This window comes from Plecotus auritus, assembly GCF_963455305.1.
Source record: "Plecotus auritus genome assembly, chromosome: 7".
NCBI lineage: Eukaryota > Metazoa > Chordata > Mammalia > Chiroptera > Vespertilionidae > Plecotus > Plecotus auritus.
Genome location: NC_137774.1, coordinates 15,394,861 through 15,412,976, shown reverse-complemented (window position 1 = coordinate 15,412,976; position 18,116 = coordinate 15,394,861). Strand labels below are relative to the sequence as shown.

Below are 18,116 nucleotides of genomic sequence, written 5' to 3'. Positions count from 1 at the left end.
GTTTTCAATCCAAGTCTCTATCGTCCAGCTCACATTTCTGTCTTGTATATTTAAAGACAAATGCCAAATGCTTTGCTGGATCAAGATAAATTGTCTGGGGCCATCCAATTGCAATGGCAGAGGGACTGGAACTTGGCTGGTGTTCAAGGACCTTGGCTTAATCTTTTCCTAAATATTCAGTCACCCAACTAGAAACCTGTTCTGGAACTTGCCATGCATGGATGTCAAATTGCTCTGTTCTGTTCAGAATCTACCTTTTCCCCGTTGGGAGCAGCTCTTGTGAGGTAAGCCTGTCCGTTAATGGCTTCCCCCGACACTTAGCATCAAGTCCAAAGTTCTTTCCTTAGTCACAGGTGCTTCCTGCCTGCCCCCACCACTGACCTCATCCCCTGGATTCCTCACCTGCCTCCAGCCCGTGGGCCTCCTTGTTTTTACTTGAACACATCAAGCCTGCTCCAATTTCCGGGCCTTTTCACTGGCTGCTCTTTCTGTCCAGAGCCCTTCATTTCCCTGCAGCCGCTTGGCTCATTCATTCATTTCTCTGCTCACCTCATGAGAGGGGCCTTTCCTGACGCTCTGCCTAAAAAGTCAGCCTGCTCCCAGCACCCACATAATTCTATCACTAGCTCCCTCTCTTTGTTTTTATTCCTATCACTAACCACCACTGACTATACATTTATTTATTTATTTATTTATTTATTTATTTATTTATTTATTTATTTACTAGAGGCCCAGTGCATAAAATTCCTGCAGGGGGAGGGTCCCTAGCAGCTGCCGGCTGCCGGCCCAGGGGGAGGGGCCACAGGCAGTTGGCTGGCCAGCCCTGCCCCCTGGTGGAACTTCCCGGTCACGGGGACAATTTGCATATTAGGCTTTTATTATATAGGATTTCTTTCTCTTTGCCCCTGATTGGATGTAAGTTCCATGAGGGCAGGGACTTTTTTTGTTGTTCCCTGTTCCATCCCAGCACTAGAATGGTGCCAGGCACATAGTAGGTGCTCAGTAAATATTTATTGAACACATGAACCCACAAGTCTCTCAGGACTCCAAGTGGATCCCCCACCACTATTTCCTGACTCCAATCTCAGAGTCTTCCACTCCTAGCCCTCCTGGGTCTTCCTGCCTGGTGCCCTATTTCCTAACTTAAGACCCTTCTCCTTGGTGGGGAAGAAGGAATAGTCACACCTCCGACACTGCCTTCCTCAGGATGAGGGCTTAGTCAGCCTTCCTCTCTGCCCCTTCTCACTCTGAACACAGCTTTAAAGGCCAATTTAAAAAATGGGAGTAGGGGAGAACATGTTCTTTTCTTGATGTTTATCTCTTCAAAATCATAAAAAAAAAAATGTTTAAAGCTGTCCACCAGGGACCCTGCCTGCTGACTTTGCCATCCTCCCAGCCATCCTCAAACACCTCCATCCCCTCCAGTCTCACCTGGAGGCTCTGCCACCCTTTCTCCCTTGTTCCACCCCCACTTTCTACTCCCTGACACTCCTCAAACACAGTAATTTGCAACCTTTCCCCTGACAGATGCTGTCTGCTCACATTTCTAGCAGCCCCAGATCCCCACTCCAAATATCACCTCCCTCTCCTCCCCTAACTCCAAGAGGAAGCAGCACACTGGGGTTGGGGCTCAGCCTCTTTATCTGGCAGCAAGAAAGGAGATGACCCAGCTCTGATGGGAGGGGGAAGACATCAGGAGCCTCCATGGAACAGCTCCAACCTGTGGGTGAGCAGAGCTGGGGGGCACTCGGAGAAGAAGGGGCAGAGCAGGTTTCGCATCCAGCCTTCCTGCAGGGCAGAGCCTGGGCTGCACCATCACTCCTCCTCTTCATCGTCTTCCTCCAGGGGAGGCCGATTCCGCTTGAAGAAGCCAACCTGGGTGTGCACAGGGCCAGGGCCAGGTTATAGAGATGATCCTTAGGCCCCAAGCAGCACTGGAAGAAGCAATTATGCTAGCAACCAGCCAGCCATGAGGTCCTCTCCGGGACCAGCACAAAATATGGACCCCACTGTTCGCACAAATGAAGGCCTTTCCCCATTTAGGGATAATAGATGTAACAATTTAAAAATAGGTTTTGCTTTTTCTTCCCTGAATTTTTCTTAAATACTGATGATGGTGTCTCTATATGACTCAAGTGCATGAAGATATATATTTAATTTATTGTAAGTCTAAAGTGTGGTTTTCCCAAAAGCACCATGTTTCCCAGGGCTTGGCACCTGAGTGAGCTTGATACCAGCCCACTTGTTCTCCAGGCCCAGAGGAGAGAGGGACCCGCCAGGGCCTCATAAGGTGTGAGGAGCAGGGAGCAGGGAGCAGGGTCTGGATCAGACCTGACAAAAGGCAGGGAGGAGGCGAACCCTGTCCTCCACAGCAGCCAGGGAGTTCCTGGAGGCAGGACTCATTCCCCGTGACTTCCTTGCAGGGGTGATGGGTCTAAAGGACTTAGAACCCCAGGTGCCACCTCCTCCAGGAGTCTGTCCCGGGAAGAGGTCCTCTGGAGAATGACAGTCTAATAATGGAGATGCAGCCCTAGCCAGTTTGGCTCAGTGGATAGAGCGTTGGCCTGTGGACTGAAGGGTCCTGGATTTGATTCCCGACAAGGACACATGCCCGGGTTGTGGGCTTAGTCCCTAGTAGGGGGCGTGCAGGAGGCAGCTGATCAATGATGATCTCTCATCATTGATGTTTCTATCTCCCTCTCCCCTCTCCCTTCCTCTCTGAAATCAATAAAAATATATTTAAAAATAATAATGGAGATGTACATCAGTTGGGCTCTGGGGTCACCCACTTGGACCACTGCCTCTCTCTGCCTCCCTGTGAGGGTGGGCAGGGCCAAGTCTGTGCCCACTAGGGACCCTCCCCTCCCTTTATGCCTCACCTTCCACATGGCCAGGACCAGGAGTGTGAGCAACAGCAGGCCACTCAGCACGCCTACCAGCACCCACCAAAGGGGAATGTCCCGCTCCTCCAAGGCCCGAAGCAACTGCGTCTGGACCTGAGGACAAACCGGCGCGTGTCCTCTGTCACCTGGACACCTGGCTTTTCCAAAAACTCAAACCCGTGGGGTGGAGACACCTAGCCCAGCCATCTACCAGTCTCACCCTTCAGACCCAGGGAGGCCCCGCCCTCATCCTGCGGGACAGGACACAGGGGATGACCAATGGGTCCTGCAGGACTCACCTCCTTGACAACATTCTTCCATACTTACCAGAGCTTCTCCTCTGGGCAGGCCGAGGGCGGGCACGGTGTAGGGAAGGGAGGAGACATTGAACCAAGCCTGCGACTGCAGCACAAATTGCTCCAGTGGCCTCTGGATGGGGTGGGGAAGCCATTCACACAGGCCTATTGGTTGCAGGAGTCCCAGCTCCTGACCTCCCCCCCCCCCCCCGCCACCCCGGGGGAGCCTGCCCCTGTCCTAATCTCATCCCCTTCAAAGTAAACTGCCCCCCCCGCCCCAATGAACAATTAATTTTTTTAAAATATATTTTATTGATATTTCACAGAGAGGAAGGGAGAGGGATAGAGAGCTAGAAACATCGATGAGAGAGAAACATCGATCAGCTGCCTCCTGCACACCTCCTACTGGGGATGTGCCCGCAACCAAGGTACATGCCCTTGACCGGAATCAAACCCGGGACCTTTCAGTCCGCAGGCCGACGCTCTATCCACTGAGCCAAACCGGTTTCGGCAACAATTAATTTTTTTACAAAAGAAAACAAAGTAAACCTGGTCTTTACTCTCTTCCCGCTCCCCAAAGCCCCGCCTCTCCCCCCAAATCACTCAGTCCCCGCCTCCAGAAGGCCCCGCCCACAACGTCATGCCCACCTGGCGGAGGATGGGCAGCCACAGGAAGGCGTGCACCGTGACCATGGCCCGCTGCCCGCGCTCCATCTCCTGCAGCTCACACTGCACCACAGTACAGGGCGCCGAGTCGCAGCTCTGCGGGGATGGGTAATTAATTAGTCCCCAGCCCCTCCTGACCTGGCACCCCTCATCCCAAGAACCCAACATAGAGGGGGTGAGGGAAGCGGAGTGTGTGTGTGTGTGAGGGGCAGTCCGGGAGCTTGGGCCTCCCCTCAGGAAGGGCCTCAGATCAGAACTTCAGACGTTGTCTCTAGATGGAGTTGTTCACACAGTCCCCGAGATCCAGGGAGAGGGCGGGAAGAGGTGGGCCATCAGACAGTGTTCAATACCCAGGATTTTTGAACCTGCTTTTGCAGGTATTCATTCGTTTGAATGTACTGGGAATCTTAAAAAAATGCTAGTGTCCCCCACCCCTGCCCCGCCCTGGACAGAGACAAGCACAAACGGACTGTAGCAGCCAACCAGAGGCCCACATCACTCTCAGGCCCCTCTGTCTCCCCCCCCCCCCCCCCCCCCCCCCCCCCCGGGCTCCAGGGAGAAGAGGCCCCATTTGCAGACCACAGAGCCTGCTCACCACAAGAACTGGATCCTGAAGCCTGGATGGCTGCTTGGATCCTGACAGGAATGCCTGCCTGCGATCCCGCTTGTGGTGGCCCCGGTAAGTGGGGGAAGGAATTGGGGTGGGCACCCCTGAGTCCAGCTGAGGAGGCAAAGAAGCTGTCAGGTCCCACACTTTGCCCGTCTCCCGGCGCTCCCAGAAGAACCCTGGTTGATGGGCTGGGACTCCCCCACAGCTCCTTCTTCCACCCAGGCTCTCACCTTGAGGGGGTTGGGAGAGGGCTGTGGGGAGCACTGAAGCCCCCCCTGAAGCTGTATATCCAGGATGTAGAGCAGGTCAGAGGACTGGGACTGGCCAGGGAGATGGATGCTGAGGTGGAGGCCGCTGACAGTACTAGGGCCATTGTTGTGGAGCTGGTGAGGGTGGTAGAATATTAGGTGGCTCAGTGCCCTGGGACCCTCCCACCCCAGCCTGGGGCCCAGGGCTCCTCCCTACCTCATAGGTGTGCTCCACTTTGGGGCCCCAGCTGTCTGAGATGTTCTCCCTGTTGCCTTCTTCTGCCGCCACCACCAGGAAGGCTGGAAAGGAGCTCCTGCAGGGGCCCAAGCTCCCAGTGTAAGCTTGATCCCCGACTTGCTGTGGGAGTCCCCCCAGGACCCCTCGAACCTTAGGACTCTGCCTGCCTCTCCCTTATCCTTCCCAGGCCTCTCACCCTCGAAGCTCCACATGGGCCTCCGCACGGACTGGCACATCCAGCAGCACAATCTCACTGTTTGGATTCTGGCTGTTCTTGCTGGAGGGGAGGGGACGAGGAGAAGCAGGTCAGGGACACCAGCCCAGTGAACAGAACTCTCTGGGGGCGGGGCCCGAATTTCAGAGGGCTCAGGAAGACCTAACTCTCTCTTTTTTTTTTTTTTGCCACACAAAGGTTTGACCTGGGAAAGAACTTCTTTTTGGGCTCCAAGACTCAGAAACAAGTCTCGGAGGAAGAAAGGGAATAGGAAAGTCTGAAGAGCCGGCAACCCAGAAGACCCTTCTGCACGGAGGTCACCTGAGTGTCACCGCATCAGGCGCTCCCCAGTCCAGTACCTCCTCATCTGCAGCCAGAAGGACACATGCTCCCCAGCCTCTTCCAGGTTCTCCACACTCACCAACATGGTGATTCCTATCTGAGAGACCGGAAGGGCCAAAGTCACTGCCCAAACGCCCCCTCTGAACATGGAACGTGGCCTCCAGTCCTCATCCTCCAAGGTCACCATTATTATCTCGGTTTTACTTAGAAGCCCACTCATCCAAGATCGCACAGCCAGGGAGTGTGAGGACCAGGATCCCGGCCCAGGGCTGACTCCAAACCCAGCTGTCTTGGAGGCCCTGGTGGAGGAGACCCAGCGCCCAAGACTCAGCGGCCTCACCCGGACATTCCTCTTCATGGGGTTGCCCAGCTCACACAGCACCACCTTGGTCTCGTTCTCCTTCTTCTGGTTACAGACCAGCCTCTCAAAGCCCTGTCAGTGGGTAGTTTCAAGAAGGAGGTTGGCTACAGAGCAGCCCATACATACTGAAACTCCTGGAAAGACTGGGAAAGGCTTCTGTGCCAGGGTGGGAGGAGGGCTTCTAGGGGTGGGGACACGAGGGACTGTTACATTCTACTTTATGTCTTACTCTAGCACTTTACCATTTTTTATGATTTTTTTGGTAGTAAAAACCACAAAACACTACATAGACTATCATCCCATTGTTATAAACTACCTCAACAAAATAAAAGAAATATGTGGCTCTGGCCAGGTAGCTCAGTTGGTTAGAGCGTCCTCATGATACACCAAGGTTTTGGGTGTGATCCCTGGTCAGGTCACATACAAGAATCAACCAATGGCCCTAGCCGGTTTTGCTCAGGGGACGGAGGGTCAGCCTGCAGACTAAAGGGTCCCGGGTTGACTTCAGGTCAAAGGCACATGCCCGGGTTGGAGGCTCTATCCCCAGTAGGGGGTGTGCAGAAGGCAGCCAATCAATGATTCTCATCACTGATGTTTCTATCTCTCTCTTCCTCTTATTATTATTACTAAATAATAATAATAAAGCCCTAACCGGTTTGGCTCAGTGGATAGAGCGTCGGCCTGTGGACTGAAGGGTCCCGGGTTCGATTCCGGTCAAGGGCACGTGCCTTGGTTGCGGGCACGTCCCCAGTGTGGGGTGTGCAGGAGGCAGCTGATCGATGTTTCTCTCTCATTGACGTTTCTAGCTCTCTGTCCCTCTCCCTTCCTCTCTGTAAAAATCAATAAAATATTTAAAAAAAAATAATAATAATAATAAAGATATTTCTTGTTTTTTTAAAGAATCTACCAATGAATGCATAAAAAAGTAGAACAATAAATTGATGTGTCTCTCTCCCTCTCTAAAACAAACAAATAAATGTATGTCTGTCAATGTTGAGAAAAAAGACTAGAAGAAAGAGGTTCCTGTTAACATTTAGTTCCTGAGCCTTTTTTTTGTTGTTTCTTAATCCTCACTGGAGGACACACATAATTGATTTTAGAGACAGGGGAAGAGAGAGAAAGAGAGACAGAAACATCGATGGGTCGCCTTCCATACATGCCCCAACTGGGGGTCAAACCTGCAACCTAGCTATGTGCCCTGACGGGGAATCGAGCCCACAACCTTTTGGTGTACAGGGCGACGCTCCAACCAACTGAGCCTCACTGGCCAGGGCTTCCGGAACCATTTTGACTTGGGTTTTATAATCAAGTCCTTGAATTTTGGACTATTAGCAAGTAATCCTCTTCCAAGTAAAAAAATAAAATTAAAAGATCACAGCTCTTACAGCAAAGCATGAGACGTGGGAGCTCTCAGGGTGGGGAAGGCCTATACCTCTCAGGTCCCAGTAATCCCCCGGGGGGGGGGGGGCCCACCTGGACGTTGCTGACAGCCCGCATGTAGTGGGCGCCTTGGGGCAGGTGCACAGCCAGCTCAGCCTCATAGGCCCCTTCCCCCTCGTTGGCTGCATCCATCTTTAGCTCCAACACATTATCGGCTCCAATTAGGAGCGGGGCGCCCTCCCTGGGGGGAGAAAGGAGTAAGAGGCTGTGTCCAGGCCCAGGGTCTGGGAGGAGGAGGGGGTGAGGACAGCGTATTGGTGTATGACACCCCAGGTGGGGAGGAGGTGTCATCGGCAGGCGGGCCAGGGGAGGGTAGAGTGGGAGGTCTCCTCACACGCTGGCGGCGAGCTGAAGCTGGGGCACACACAGGTCATCTTCCCCACAGTCCAGGATGATGCGGGTCTACAGGGGGCAAATCAGGGAATGTGGGTAAGTTGGGGGCAGGTGAAGTTAGGGGATTAGAAGATCTGAGAATGAAGGAGTGTTGAGATGACATCAGGGCTTTGGGGTTTGGGACAATGTCAGGGTTTAGGTGGCAACATGAGGGTTTATATCAGAGTTTTGAGGTGACATCAACCCTTGGGGTATAGGAGACATTGAAGTTTTGGGGTTTTCATTAGGGTTTAGAACGATAGTAGAGATTAGAGGTGACATCAAGGTTTTGGGTTCATATTACAACTTGGACACTAACCCTAACCCTGACTGTCTGGCAGGGGTCCTTCACCTCCCTGGCCTGTCCCTGCCCCCCGCTCACCTGCTCCTGGACATGGGTGTCTCCATGCAGCACAAGGGCAGGCGCTAGTCCATCCTTCTCGGGCTGCAGGGATACATTGACGCTGAGCACAATGGGGCTCAGCTTGTCCCGGAAGTCGGCCTCGTCCTAGGGAGGGGACAAGAATCAGGCCATCTTGCTACCGTGTTCCCTACCATTACCACCCCTGGACCCACAGCGCCCAGCCCATACCCCAGGGCTGGATGAACAAGCTTGCACACCCAGCCCTGCCCATCCCCCGCCCAGCGTACCCGGAGGAAGGCCGTGGTGGTGACGCAGGTGTGCTTCCCCCCCAGGTCTAGCTGCAGGGTGGTGCCCGCCTGTTGAGAGTTCAGCAGTAGCACCCTCCGGCCCTGGCGGGGCTTCTGCCGGTCCAGCTGCAGCTCGGCATTTAGGCCTGACAGGGCCAGCAGGGAGGGTCAAGGTCTCCCTGGCCAGCCTCCAGGGGAGCCCAGGCCACCTCCCTCCTGTGCCCACCCTGCCACTCACGCAGCTTCTGAGGAACATTGTGTCCAGTGGCTCCTACACACACCTGGATGTTAAAGCTGCAAAGATGTGAGTGGGGCTCAGGGGTTATGGCCCCTGAGGTCCCAGATCCTGCCTGGCCCATGCCCTCCGTCGCCTCACCAGCTCACTGGTGTCGTGGTCTGGGGCAGGACACAGTCCTTCACAGCAGGATTCAGCGAACCTTGTACCAGCAGCTGGACAGTGGCCATCACCACCGGCTGAGCTCTGGTGGGATGGGGTAGGCTTGCTATTGTGGCCCTTCCTGACTTCCTCCCCACTCCATCCCTGGAGTCAGTGCTCACCTGTACACAGCCACCTTGTCAGCCCCGTATGCTCCCACCAATAGGTCTGTAGATATTGGAAGGAGGTCAGAATTGGTCATTGGAGAGGGCATGAAGTCCCCATCTTCCCAGAGGTTCCCAAACCACTTCCCCCATTGGAGATTTGACCTGGCCCTCCCTGGCATCTCAGCCCCACAGACGGGCCAGAGGTCTCAGTGGGGCACCGGGTCAGGCACAGGCCCCTGGCTGTGTCTCCTAGCATCTCCAGCTAATGCTCAAGGGCCCTTTTTGTTTAGCTGGAGGCAGTCCCGGGCACCTGGGTATCCATTGTCATCGATGTCTGTGGCACCTCGCAGGGAGAAGCCGAAGCCAGAGCCCGTGGAAAAGGGGCTGTCCAGGACCTGGGAGGGGCGTGAGCTAAGCCCCTCACTCTGACCCAGGAACACCTGCACTTGGCCCCGACCACTGGGACCCCCGTAGGGGGCGGCAATGGCAACATCTGGAAGGAACGACAGAAAGAGAGTGGCTGTTTGTTTTCCAATCTCGCCATATGGCCCTGTACACTTTCAGGAGCTCTTACTCTGGGCAGACCCCAGGGGACCAGGAGAGAGATACAAAGATCTGGGTCAAGAAGGCAGCTGCCCTGCCTTCCAGGAGTTTATAATTGGGTCAGAGAGAGACCCATCAAATAGAATTATTATAAAAACAGTAACAGCTCTCACTATCTATTCAGAAAAACATATTGCCATGATTTCATTTGATACTGAAAATGAGGCATTGTTACTCCTCTTTCAGGTGACAAAACTGAGTCCCAGAAGATTCAGTAACCAAACCTATTAAATTCTCCTCCCTTCTTCCCTAGGGACCTCTACCCCATTCCACTTATGCCCTTAGACCATGTATGCCCAGAGTCACACCGTGGGCTTGTCATTACTAATAACTTAAAAACAATTTTTTTTTTGCCCTGTCCAGTGTGGCTCAGTTGGTTGAATGTTGTCCTGTGTACCAGAAAGTTGCTGGTTCTATTTCTGGTCAGGGCACATACCCAGGATTCAGGCTCCATCCCCCATCAGGCTGTGCGTGGGAAGCAAACATTTAATGTTTCTTTTTTACGTCGATGTCTCTCTCTCTCAAAAATCAATAAAACATATATATATATATTTTAAATATATTTTATTGATATTTTACAGAGAGGAAGGGAGAGGGATAGAGAGTTAGAAACATCGATGAGAGAGAAACATCGATCAGCTGCCTCCTGCACACCTCCCACTGGGGATGTGCCCGCAACCAAGGTACATGCCCTTGACCGGAATCGAACCTGGGACCTTTCAGTCCGCAGGCTGACGCTCTATCCACTGAGCCAAACCGGTTTTGGCAATAAAACATATTTTTAAAAATATTTTTTATTGATTTTAGAGAGGGAAGAAGAGGGGATGGGGGGAGAGTGCACGCGAAACATTGATGTGAAAGAGAAACATCCTTGGGTTGCCTCCCATATTCAGCCTGACGGGGGGTCAAACTCAAAACCTAGGTGTGTGCTCTGATCGGAATTGAACCCACAACCTTCGGGTGCACCAGTTGATGCTCCAACCAACTGAGCCCACTGACCAGGGCATCACTAATAACTTTGAAGACCACTCTTGGAAATGTATTTGTTATTCAGCATAATCTTATTAATTTGTGTTTTTTTTGCATGTGATAGGACTCAAAATCTTTGATCCATATGTTGTAGCTGTCTTTGCTTTATCTTCTGTGCAGTTTTTTTTTCTTTTAAAAACCTTTATTGATTTTTCTGATCAAGTTACCCAGACTTTACCTAAATCAACCACTCTGACCACAGTTGAGTCCCCAGGCCCTGGGCCTCCACGCTCTCCTGATCTTTGGCTTCCTCATCTCTTCACTTATTTCCTGACCATATCCTCTGCCATCTTGCCCCATTGCCAGTTTGGGGCAAGCCTGGCCAGACCCCCACCAAAGCAGAGCACAGGAATTGAATTCCTGACTTGCGGTCTTCACTAGGGACTGCCCAGCAGTCAGCCAAGGTGGGGGTGGGGGTCTGCTCAGCTTTTTCTCCCAGTTTGCTCAGCACCTATTTCAAACATGCTCTATTCTGTCAAGCTCCCAGCCCCCTACTTCCTTCATAAAGAGAAGCAGCCCAACTGTTATGTTATAACTCCACACGCACTTCTCCCCCGCCCCCGCCACCCTTTCCCATCTGACCTTGGACTAGTTGTCCCTCCTTTACCCTGCTGCTGGGCTTAGCATCCCACCCTGCATCCCCAGGCGTTAAAGGGACCCTCCTCCAGCTCACTCTTCCATCCCTCCATTTCCCCACAGATCATTTTCCTTTACATTCAACTTACTCCATATTCTTTGAAATTAAAATAGCCTTCCCTTGACCCTCCTCTTCTTTCAGTAATTGTTTTTTTCTCTTTCACAAACTGGTTGAAAGAACTGTTTGCACTGGCTGCCTCCAATTCTTCATTTCCATTCATATGTTGCCTCATGGCATTTTGGTTTCTGTCCCTACCCAGCCCTGAATCAGTTCTTGTCGCTGCCGTCAATGACCTTCTTGTTAAAGACCGTGGATACTTCTCCAGCCCCATCTAATTGCACCTTTTAGAAACATCTGGAACCTTTGACCTCCTTCCTTCTGCTTAGAGGACTCTCTTCCTTTGCGTTTTGGGCCATCAGATCTCATTTTCTCTCCTACCCCTCTGGACAGTCCTCTGTCTTCTTTCCAGACTCACTTCCGTTGGGAGTCCCCTAAATGCTCTTGCTTCCCAGGGCTCTGTCCTGGGCCTCTCCTCACTTCTCAGGCTCCCAGGACCTCCCCACTCCCTACCGCCCCTATTTCCCACTCAGACCTCTCTGGTGGAAGTGGGGGAAGCTACACTCACCTGTTCCTGGATATGTTTGCCTAATGTGGGCAAGTCCTTCAGGATCAAACAGGTCCAGATTGAACTGCTGACACCCTCCCATATCACCTCCCCAGATTTGCTGCCTAGCTGAGTTCCAGGCAGTGAAGGATCCCCCCACAGCCCGCCCCCCCAACTCCTTTGCCTGGACTATTGCGAACAAATCCGAATTGGTTTGCTTAAAGCTCTCCCTGGCTCCTGCGGCCTTCAGGTCAAATCCATGGTCTAAATTTACTGTGGCTGTTAACCCCTGGGCACCAGTGGGGCCCCTCTCCTCTCTCACCATTGTAGCCATCCCGGTTGAGGTCGCCCAGAGGCGCGATGGCTGAGCCAAATCGCCCATAGAGCTGGGTGCCAGTCAGAAGGAGGCTGGGGGTGCCCAGCGCGTGGGAGCCCCGAGGCTGCAGGAACAAATACACACGCCCCACCTCGGCCAGCTTGCGGTCAGCGCGTCTGTCCATGTACAGTGGCGCGCCCACCAGCAGGTCGTGCCTCCTGCGGGACAGGTGCGCGGTTACGTGGGCGTGGGGGTGGGGTGGGGGTGGCTAGGGGATGCTCAGGGCCAGAGCCACATGTCGTCCACCCGCGCCCTCCCGCTCCCCTCTGCGGTCGCCAGGAGTGAGGGCTAGTAGAGGAGGAGACCTAGGGCAGTTCACGACTCTGGTAACTGGGGACTCAACTGGGTAGGGTTGGGGTGCCCCTCCTCACCCGTCCCCGTTGACGTCAGTGACGGCCACCGAGTGCCCGAAATACGAAGCCACCTGCAGGAAAACAAGGCGCACCTTAATTCCCGCCCACAGACCCACTCCAACCCCCTCCCTTAGTCATCGCCCCCACACCCCGCGGAATATTCTACGCCCCTGCTTCGGGCACCCCATCAGGAAGCGGCCCTCACCTGCTCTCCATGCACTCGGTGCAGCGTCCGGTAGTTCCCGCGCAAAATTTCCACCTGCGCAGACCACGCACATGAGGGCGCCATTCTCCCCCAAGGCAGCCTCCCGCTCCGGGTGAAAAAGGGCAGAGGTTGCGGGGGGTGGGGGTGGGGATCTAGGAGCAGGGTCAGGGGCTTCGGGATGCCGAATGGCGGGGTAGGTGGCACTCACGGCTCCCAGCGTCCAGCTCCAGGTGGGGGCGCCAAAGACATATTCTGGGGAGAGCCGGGCCCAGCGAATGAGGTTTCGGACCCTACCTGCCTCCCGCCCATCATTTCATCATTTCATCATTTCCCACCCGGCGGAGATTTCGGTGCGGGGTTGGAGGTGCCCCTCCCTGGGCTGGGCTCCCCTAAATGGATTTCTTGCCTGTTGTGTTGAGATCCCCGTCGAACTCGCCGACAGCCACCGAATACCCTGAAGACACAATGCGAATTAGCTTTTCTGCGAGGGCAAAGCGGGGCGGGGGCGGGGGAGGAGGACGGAGGAGACTCAGACATCACCAGTTTAAACCCGCTTTATGGATACGGCAACACGAAGGCCATGGAGAGGCCAAGACCTGCGGGGAAGGCCGGGGGCGCGTGTGGGAGTTGGGCGGTCTGCGGGGCGGGGAGACACTGAGTGCTGGGAAGCCTCTAAGGGAGGTGCCAGGGTTACCCCGGTAGCCGTCGAAGTACTCTGGATTGCTGGAGTCGAAGGTGAGGCTTTGGGTGCTCACGTGCCACAAGAGGGTGCCCGGGCGGTAACTCCGGAAGATATCTGCTATTGGAACCCGCGCCAGGAGACCTGGGGTGCGAGAGGTAGGGGATGTGAACTTCTGGGGTCTCCCTAGGCCGAGAGAGAGAGAGAGAGAGAGAGAGAGAGAGAGAGAGAGAGAGAGAGAGAGAGAGAGACATGTACCTAAGAAAAAAAAGCCGCCAGGGGCCCCAAGCACCAGCTCTCCGGCCTGAAAAGGAAGCCGTGGAGGTGAGAGGGGCCCTGTTTGGGAGCCGCCCCTCACGACCCTCACGAGAGGCTCGCTACTTGCCTGAGTGACAACGGCGCTGAAGCCCGCTTCGCAGTAGCGCTTGTCTTCCCCTGGAGGGGCAAGGAGGAGGGTCAGCCAGGGGCGGGGGCGGGCCAGCCGGGGGCGGGGGAGGGCCAGCCAGGGGCGGGGGAGGGCCAGCCAGGGGCCGGGGCGGGTCAGCCAGGGGCGGGGGAGGGCCAGCCAGGGGCGGGGGCGGGTCAGCCAGGGGCGGGGGCGGGTCAGCCAGGGGCGGCTGATGAAGCTGTACTGGCCCTAGCGGGGTAGCTTAGTTGGTTAGAGCATCCTCCCCATTCGCCAAGATTTCCGGTTGGATCCCCGTCAGGGCACATACAAGAATCAACCAATGAATGCATAACTAAGTGGAACAGCACACCATGATTGTCTCCCTTTCTTTAAAATCAATCAATAAAAAAACAAAAAGTAAAAGCGTGCACTGAACCTGGGGCAGGGCGGGGCCACGGGGTAATACAGGGGCGTGGCCGTGAATCTGCAGGTAGCGGGGTGGGGGTGGAAGGCGTTGCTCGGAGCTGGGCAGTACGGCGGGCCGCGGAAAGCAAGGCCAGCGGGTGCTGGGAGAAGGTTGGGGAATAAGGGCTGGGCTAAGTGGCCGGGAGTTGCGCGGAGCCCAAATGGAGAGCGGAGCTCACAAAATTTTTGTTGCGCGTGAACCCGGCTCATGGTGTTGTCCCGACAAGGCGAGAACTCCGCGCGGCCGGCGTTCTGGAGCTGAGCCACGAAGCAGCCACCTACGGGCGTCTTCTCAGCCTCCTCCGTCTTTTCTACGACGTTCCAGTGCTGCCAGGGGGCGCAGGCCTGGGGCAGGGCCACAGGAGAGTGGGAAAGAGGCGGGACTCCGGCTTCCACGCCCCTCCCCCAACATGTCCCTGCCCCCGACTACTCTGGGTGTCCCGTCCCGCGTTGCCCACCACAATGTTGTCGTTCCAGCTGACAACCGATGCCCCTAGTCCTTGCCGGGCCTTGAAGGTTTGGAAAGTTTGGGAGCCTACTTTTCGGGTCTCATCATCTGGAGGGCACAAGAAGGGATGGGGTGTTGAAGCCCGGCTGCCCACGCTCCCTCTTCCCCTCCTTGCCTGGACTCACTAAGGTCGAAGGGCAGAGAAGAGCACTGGCCGCCCTCGGCCCGCCAGGGGCACAGGAACACGCCGCCAGTCTCCTCTTGACTGCGGCCCTGGATCCGCGGGGCGCCCACCACGATGGCCACGCTGTGTAGGAAAGCTGCTTGAGCACGGAGCGCATTCGGGGGTACCCCTTGTCCCACTGCCCGCGCAGGAAGCACTACCCTGAAGGGGGGTGTCCCTTGGGGGACACTGGATCACATTTCCTTAAAGAGATTTCACAGACCATAGAGGCCACTCTTTTCATTTTACGGTCCATGAAATCGACTCCCAGAGGGTAAATGACATGCCCCCTCCTCCCAAACCCAGAGAATTAAGGGGAAAGCTGAACTATAACCGTTTGATTTGGTATGAATACAAGGGGTTTGATATCCTTGCTGAAAAAGATATCCTAAGCTCTGTATCCTCCAAATCTCCCCCCCCCCCCCCCCCCGCCAAAAGCCAGGGGGTTTACATGAGTCTTAGAACCTTAAACTGTTACCAGATGCCTTTTTGAGAGCTAGGGTTTTTGTTTTGTTTTGTTTTGTTTTGTGTTTGTTTGTTAATCTTCACCTGAGGATATTTTTCCATTGATTTTTATTTTTATTTTTTTTAATTTTTAATATATTTTTTATTGATATTTTACAGAGAGGAAGGGAGAGGGATAGAGAGTTAGAAACATCGATGAGAGAGAAACATCGATCAGCTGCCTCCTGCACACCTCCCACTGGGGATGTGCCCGCAACCAAGGTACATGCCCTTGACCGGAATCGAACCCGGGACCCTTCAGTCTGCAGGCCGATGCTCTATCCACTGAGCCAAACCGGTTTCGGCTTCATTGATTTTTAGAGAGAGTGGAAGGGAGGGGGAGAAAGAAACATTGATGTGAGAGATACACTTCAACTGGTTGCCTTCCAACAGGGCCTGGGATGGAGCCTGCAACCCAAGGTACCTGCTCTTGACCTGAATTGAAGGTCAAGGGAAGCTAGTGGGCATCTCTAAAGGGGGCGGGGGGTAGGGTGCTGATATTGCTGAGGACCCTAGTAGATCTAGGTTCAAAGCACAGCTCTGCCATATGAAAATTGGGGACAATACCAACCAATCAATGCTGCCAGGAGAAGTAAATGAAGTAAATGTATGAGGGACATTCAGCATGGTACCAGCCAAATAACTCATAACTACTGCTCAAAAAATATGCTGAATAATGAGGGATGTTTGTTAAGTAGTGCCCATGAGACCACTATCTGTGGATAGAAGGGGAAAAGAGGAATGAGTTAGGTTGAGATTCAAGCCCAATGACAGCCAAGGGCCACACAAATACCCTGGGAGTTCTGGTACTGGAAGGACCCTTCAGAACTCTTCCCAGTTGAGGTGAAAGGGTTGGACCCTTACACCTCTCACCTCCCTCCATATTCCTCATTGATCAGTCATTAGTTGCAGGTCACATTGGGAAGGGGACTTCGCGGGAGGTAGCTCTCTTCAGCAGAGGAAATTCACCAAGGGGCTGACACTTGAATGCTGTCTGCCATTGCCACTCCCCAAAGCTGGGTCGCACAGTGTCCACCACAATAAGGAACTAGCTCAGGGTAGTTATTATAAAGAGGAGGAACCAGGACTCTAATCTTGGCGATCTGATTAATCCCAAGCATAATATTCTATTGCTTCTTTTCACAGATCTATAATTTTTATGGGATGAGGAAAATGGAGTAGAAAAGCAAGGTGAGCCCTAACCGGTTTGGCTCAGTGGATAGAGCGTCGGCCTGCGGACTGAAGGGTCCCGGGTTCGATTCCGGTCAAGGGCATGTACCTTGGTTGCGGGCACATCCCCAGTGGGAGGTGTGCAGGAGGCAGCTGATAGATGTTTCTCATCGATGATTCTGACTCTCTCTCTCTCCCTTCCTCTCTGTAAGAAATCAAGAAAATATATTAAAAAAAAAAAAAAAAAGAAAAGCAAGGTGAGTAGATCATTTTACAGTTTTGTGAGTCCATTTAAGACATGCACACTCCTCTCTGTATTTTGAGGGGATGACAGTGGAGTGGGTCATACAACTGACACCTGGAGGAAAAAATAAGGTATCAACCTTTGTTTCGCCTTTGTTTTTGCTGTAGTTTCAGTGTCTAACTCCTCTTTGGTGCCCTCACCTGAGCAGGTTCCTCCCCGCTATTCCTAACAAGAACTCTGACCAAATAGACCCTAGAAGTCACTTTGCCCAACCTCTATCACAAATGGGGGACTTGAGGTCCACAGAGCAGTAATGGTGGGAGAATCTCTCTCTCTCCCAACACCCAAACTTCCCCCACGGCTTACCTCCCAAGGTTGTCCTTGTAGAAGTCCAGTGAAAACCCAAAGTGGCTGCCATTGGGGCCTGTGTAGAAGGTGAGCCGCACTGGGTCCAGGTTCAAGGCCCAGGCTGGAGGGGCAGCCCCGGGTCCCAAGAGTATCTGCACCCACTCCAGAAGCCAGAGGGTATGAAGTGGACACAAAGCTCTGGCCATCTTCCTTCTCCCACAACCTTCTTGGAAGGAATGGACTAACTCCTTCCTCTTCCTTTCAGTTTCCACCACAAGAAATCTTATCAAACTTACTGAACAGGGCTGTTGGCCCTGGACCTATTTGGTTTCTAGGATTGCCAGGAAGGGAAGTGGGTGAGGCTGGGGGTGGATGCTGATGGCTGAAAGCCATGACTCCTCCCTTTTCCTGAGAGTAGTTTATCACCAAGTCTTGTTGGTTCTGCCTCTCAACTATGTCTCTTGAATCTTCATGCCATTTCTACTACCACCATGCAAGTCTAAGCCATCATGGCTTTCTGCTTGGGATAGTAAAACCATGAACGAGCAGCTGGTCTGTACACCTCCACTCTAGCCCAGTTCTATGGCCCCTCTTCCTCCCACACAGCTGCCTGCACTACTGTGGCACATAATGACTTGGTTAGCGGTGCGGGTAAGAGTAAGGAAGCTGCTGGCTCCTGATAAGACCTGGGCTGCTGTATCCTCTTGGATAAGGCACCTATCCACTTCCTTTTAGGGCCTTGGGCAGCTTCCATCAGTCATATTGGTGCAGCAGCTTCCTCACTCTTCCTCCATTTCAGGTCAAGTCTTAATGTGGTCAAGCAGTGCAGCCAGGGCTGGGGAAGGGATGGGTGAATGGATCTTGGTCGAAGGGGTAAGGGAGACGGGGATAAAGTGGAGTCAGATCAGGGTATTCTGGCTCATAGGTTTTGTTATTCACCAGTTGTTCAGTTGAAAGCAGGCTCCTTCACTCTTTCT

The 18,116-nt window shown here is 53.7% G+C and overlaps 1 protein-coding gene across 1 annotated transcript; it reads right to left on the bottom strand.

The window, feature by feature from the left end:
* Window positions 1–991: 991 nt before the first annotated feature.
* Window positions 992–17,374, bottom strand: ITGA2B (integrin subunit alpha 2b). Its single transcript, XM_080680031.1, has 30 exons — window positions 17,158–17,374; window positions 14,836–14,957; window positions 14,661–14,758; window positions 14,382–14,547; window positions 13,735–13,784; window positions 13,608–13,653; window positions 13,365–13,493; window positions 13,077–13,124; window positions 12,879–12,922; window positions 12,671–12,724; window positions 12,484–12,536; window positions 12,059–12,270; window positions 9,174–9,356; window positions 8,879–8,924; window positions 8,697–8,801; window positions 8,559–8,614; window positions 8,321–8,466; window positions 8,052–8,177; window positions 7,632–7,699; window positions 7,331–7,478; window positions 5,837–5,929; window positions 5,514–5,593; window positions 5,137–5,217; window positions 4,920–5,016; window positions 4,685–4,837; window positions 4,440–4,565; window positions 3,827–3,940; window positions 3,210–3,311; window positions 2,880–2,996; window positions 992–1,875 (listed from the first exon to the last, which is right to left on the bottom strand). The coding sequence occupies exons 1-30, from the start codon at window positions 17,343–17,345 to the stop codon at window positions 1,816–1,818; spliced, it is 3,111 nt and encodes a 1,036-aa protein (XP_080536157.1). The 5' UTR covers window positions 17,346–17,374; the 3' UTR covers window positions 992–1,815.
* Between the last annotated feature and the right edge of the window lie 742 nt (window positions 17,375–18,116).